This window comes from Buceros rhinoceros, unplaced genomic scaffold (assembly GCF_000710305.1).
Source record: "Buceros rhinoceros silvestris isolate BGI_N320 unplaced genomic scaffold, ASM71030v1 scaffold30632, whole genome shotgun sequence".
Lineage (NCBI taxonomy): Eukaryota > Metazoa > Chordata > Aves > Bucerotiformes > Bucerotidae > Buceros > Buceros rhinoceros.
The window spans coordinates 1-2,543 of record NW_010397621.1 but is presented as its reverse complement, the minus strand read 5'-3'; the positions used below and the strand labels follow the sequence as shown (position 1 = coordinate 2,543).

General features: G+C 52.3%; 1 protein-coding gene across 1 annotated transcript; it reads right to left on the bottom strand.

Moving 5' to 3' along the window:
• Positions 1 to 222: 222 nt before the first annotated feature.
• On the bottom strand, positions 223 to 1,787 carry LOC104488414 (estradiol 17-beta-dehydrogenase 11-like; the record flags this gene model as incomplete). Its single annotated transcript, XM_010146331.1, has 3 exons — positions 223 to 329; positions 801 to 932; positions 1,542 to 1,787. Coding segments are annotated over 3 exons (485 nt in total), but the record flags the coding sequence as incomplete, so codon positions are not given.
• Between the last annotated feature and the right edge of the window lie 756 nt (positions 1,788 to 2,543).

Here is a 2,543-nt window from a genome sequence, read left to right as displayed (position 1 = left end):
CATACAAGCAGTGCTCCTCATTCAGTCAGAGCTCATAAACAAAGTGGTGGGAACCTCCAGGCATCCTTAAGTGCTGCCTGAGGTGCTTTTTTCCTCCTTAGCACAGTCCTTTGCATGCACCATACTCGGTGGGAGGGTTATTTCGGTTACTCGGTGCTTGGTGATGGACAAGACGCAATTAAAAACAAAAAAATGAAGAGAGCTGATTTTAAAATCACTTACCAATAAGCCACCATGAAAGAAATCACAAAATGACCTGCTGCCGAAGCCACTGTGACAATGTGACCGTGGTTGCTGTTCATCATGGCTGGCAGAAAAGCTCTTGTGGTCTTGAAATTCATTTAAACCAAGAGGCAAAAATGGGCGAAGAGAAGGAGGAAAAGAACAATGTTTTCACAGGCATCTTCAACACCGACCCTGCCTATCACTAATTAAGTGACCAGTGCTATCACCAATGCTACGTGGTGCTCAACTGTGGGTGCCCAAAACACCGAAGAGGAACCTTGACACACCTCTGACAGAGACCAACCCATGTTCCCATGAGGCCATGGATGGCCACCTGACAAAAAGAGAGACTGCAAGGAGAGAACGAAAAGACTGGGCCCGGCTCAGATCGGCAAGAGCTCAGTCAAGTTTCCCAACAGTCCCGCCCCGACAGGGGGCCCCTGTGCTATGCACACCCGAAAGATGCTTTTGAAATTCACTGGTAGCTCAAAAGAATTGTTAGTCTAAATACGCCTCCTCAAAAACGCTTCCAAAAAAAAAAACCCCACAGGTATGAAGATGGCCGTGGCCCTTACCCAGAAGTGAGCAAGAATGTTGACTTCAAACATTCTTTCAACCTGGTGGTCCTGAGTCGAGAGCAGATCAGCAGTTGTAATCACACCGGCGTTGTTCACCAGGATGGAGACATCCCCAATTTCCTTTTTCACCTTTTGGACAGAAAAAACCAGAAAGGTGCGTGTCAGTCGTTATCAAAAAACCCAAATGCAAGGCTGAGCGACAATTAATTTCCTTCCTTTAGGAAGAGGAAGATCACGCCACACTTCCAGAGGCGGTAGGAACTGTGCAGTGGTATCCTAAAATCGGGTTTAGTTCTGAGGCTTCCCCCTTAACTCCTGCCAGTATTTACAGCCTTCCACACACTGCCCACAGACCCAGATGCTCTGTGCAGTCACAGCTGGGTCTATGCACGTACAGACGCTTTGAGCCGGCTGGTCCAACCGCTGCAAGGGAACGGCTGCAATGTCCCCAGATTGTCTGTGCGCTGCTCAGGAAACTAAACCGCAGGAGTCCCTTCAGGGGCTGGAAGACCAAGTGTGGCAATGAGGCATAAGATGCCAGAGCCTCACAAAAGAGGATGAGACTGGCTGCAATCTCAGAAGTGCTGCTACTGCACTCTCCATACCGAAAGCAGCCAGAAGCAGGCAGGTTCCAAGGGCTTGCGTGATTTGGTGTGATATCTCTTCTCTTGTTTTCCTGACTTTTCTGCAAATCAAGCATGTTTGGGGAAGCCTCTGGACGTGCCCCTGCTCCCCTACCTTCTCTGCAGCCCGGTAGATGTCTTCCCTTTTGCTGCAGTCCACCACGAAGGCTTGAACGGTGGCTCCCAGCCTTTCGCATTCTGCTGCCGTGTCCTCAACGCCGTGCTGTAAGAGGCAGAAAAGAAAGACACGCGTGCACAGCTGTACCCTGCCCGCGTGCTGCTGCTCGGGCCCCACGGCAGACCAGTCAGGGGCTGAAGATTTGTCCTGACTCTGTAACCGCTGCCAAGCCCCCCAGTCATTCTATCGACCCACTAAGTGAGGGCAGAAGTGACTTTACTGTCACCTTGTCACCAGGTGCCATAATGCCATGCCAGTGGGGACCGGTGCACTGAAGGGCCCCCGTTCACAAATGGCCTGGGACAGCTCAGCACTGGACAGAAGCTGTGCAGGTCCCTGGGGTGGGTGACCAGGCAGCTCCATGCAGCCCCAGCTGCTGCTTAAGGCTGCTGTCTCTCAGGAGAAGGCTTTTGCCGAGGCAGCTGGACTGGGGAAGCACAGCCCGAACACCTTTGGGACCCTCTGCCTCCTCTGGCATTGTATTTCAGGTCCTGCTTCCACCCACCCTGACAGTGTATGTCCCAGCACCAAAGGCAGGTCTCACTCGCGAACAAGTTTATTCCTTTGCCTTGATCTTTGCTGAACGGCATTCTGAGTTTGTATCCGCCACCCCGCACTTGCCAAAGGTCTGTTTGCCTTTCAGGTCGATTTAGCTGAACGAAGAGCCCCAGCTTGTGTGTCTCACTCGCGAACAAGTTTATCCCTTTGCCTTGATCTTTGCTGAACGGCATTCTGAGTTTGTATCCGCCACCCCGCACTTGCCAAAGGTCTGTTTGCCTTTCAGGTCGATTTAGCTGAACGAAGAGCCCCAGCTTGTGTAAGCAGGTACCAGGCAGCGCCTACAACTGTAACTGTGCCAGAGGGCCCCGGGGCTCACACGCAGCTCAAAGCAGCGATGCCCGTCACCGCGAGCAGAGACACGTCCTGCAGCAGCGTACT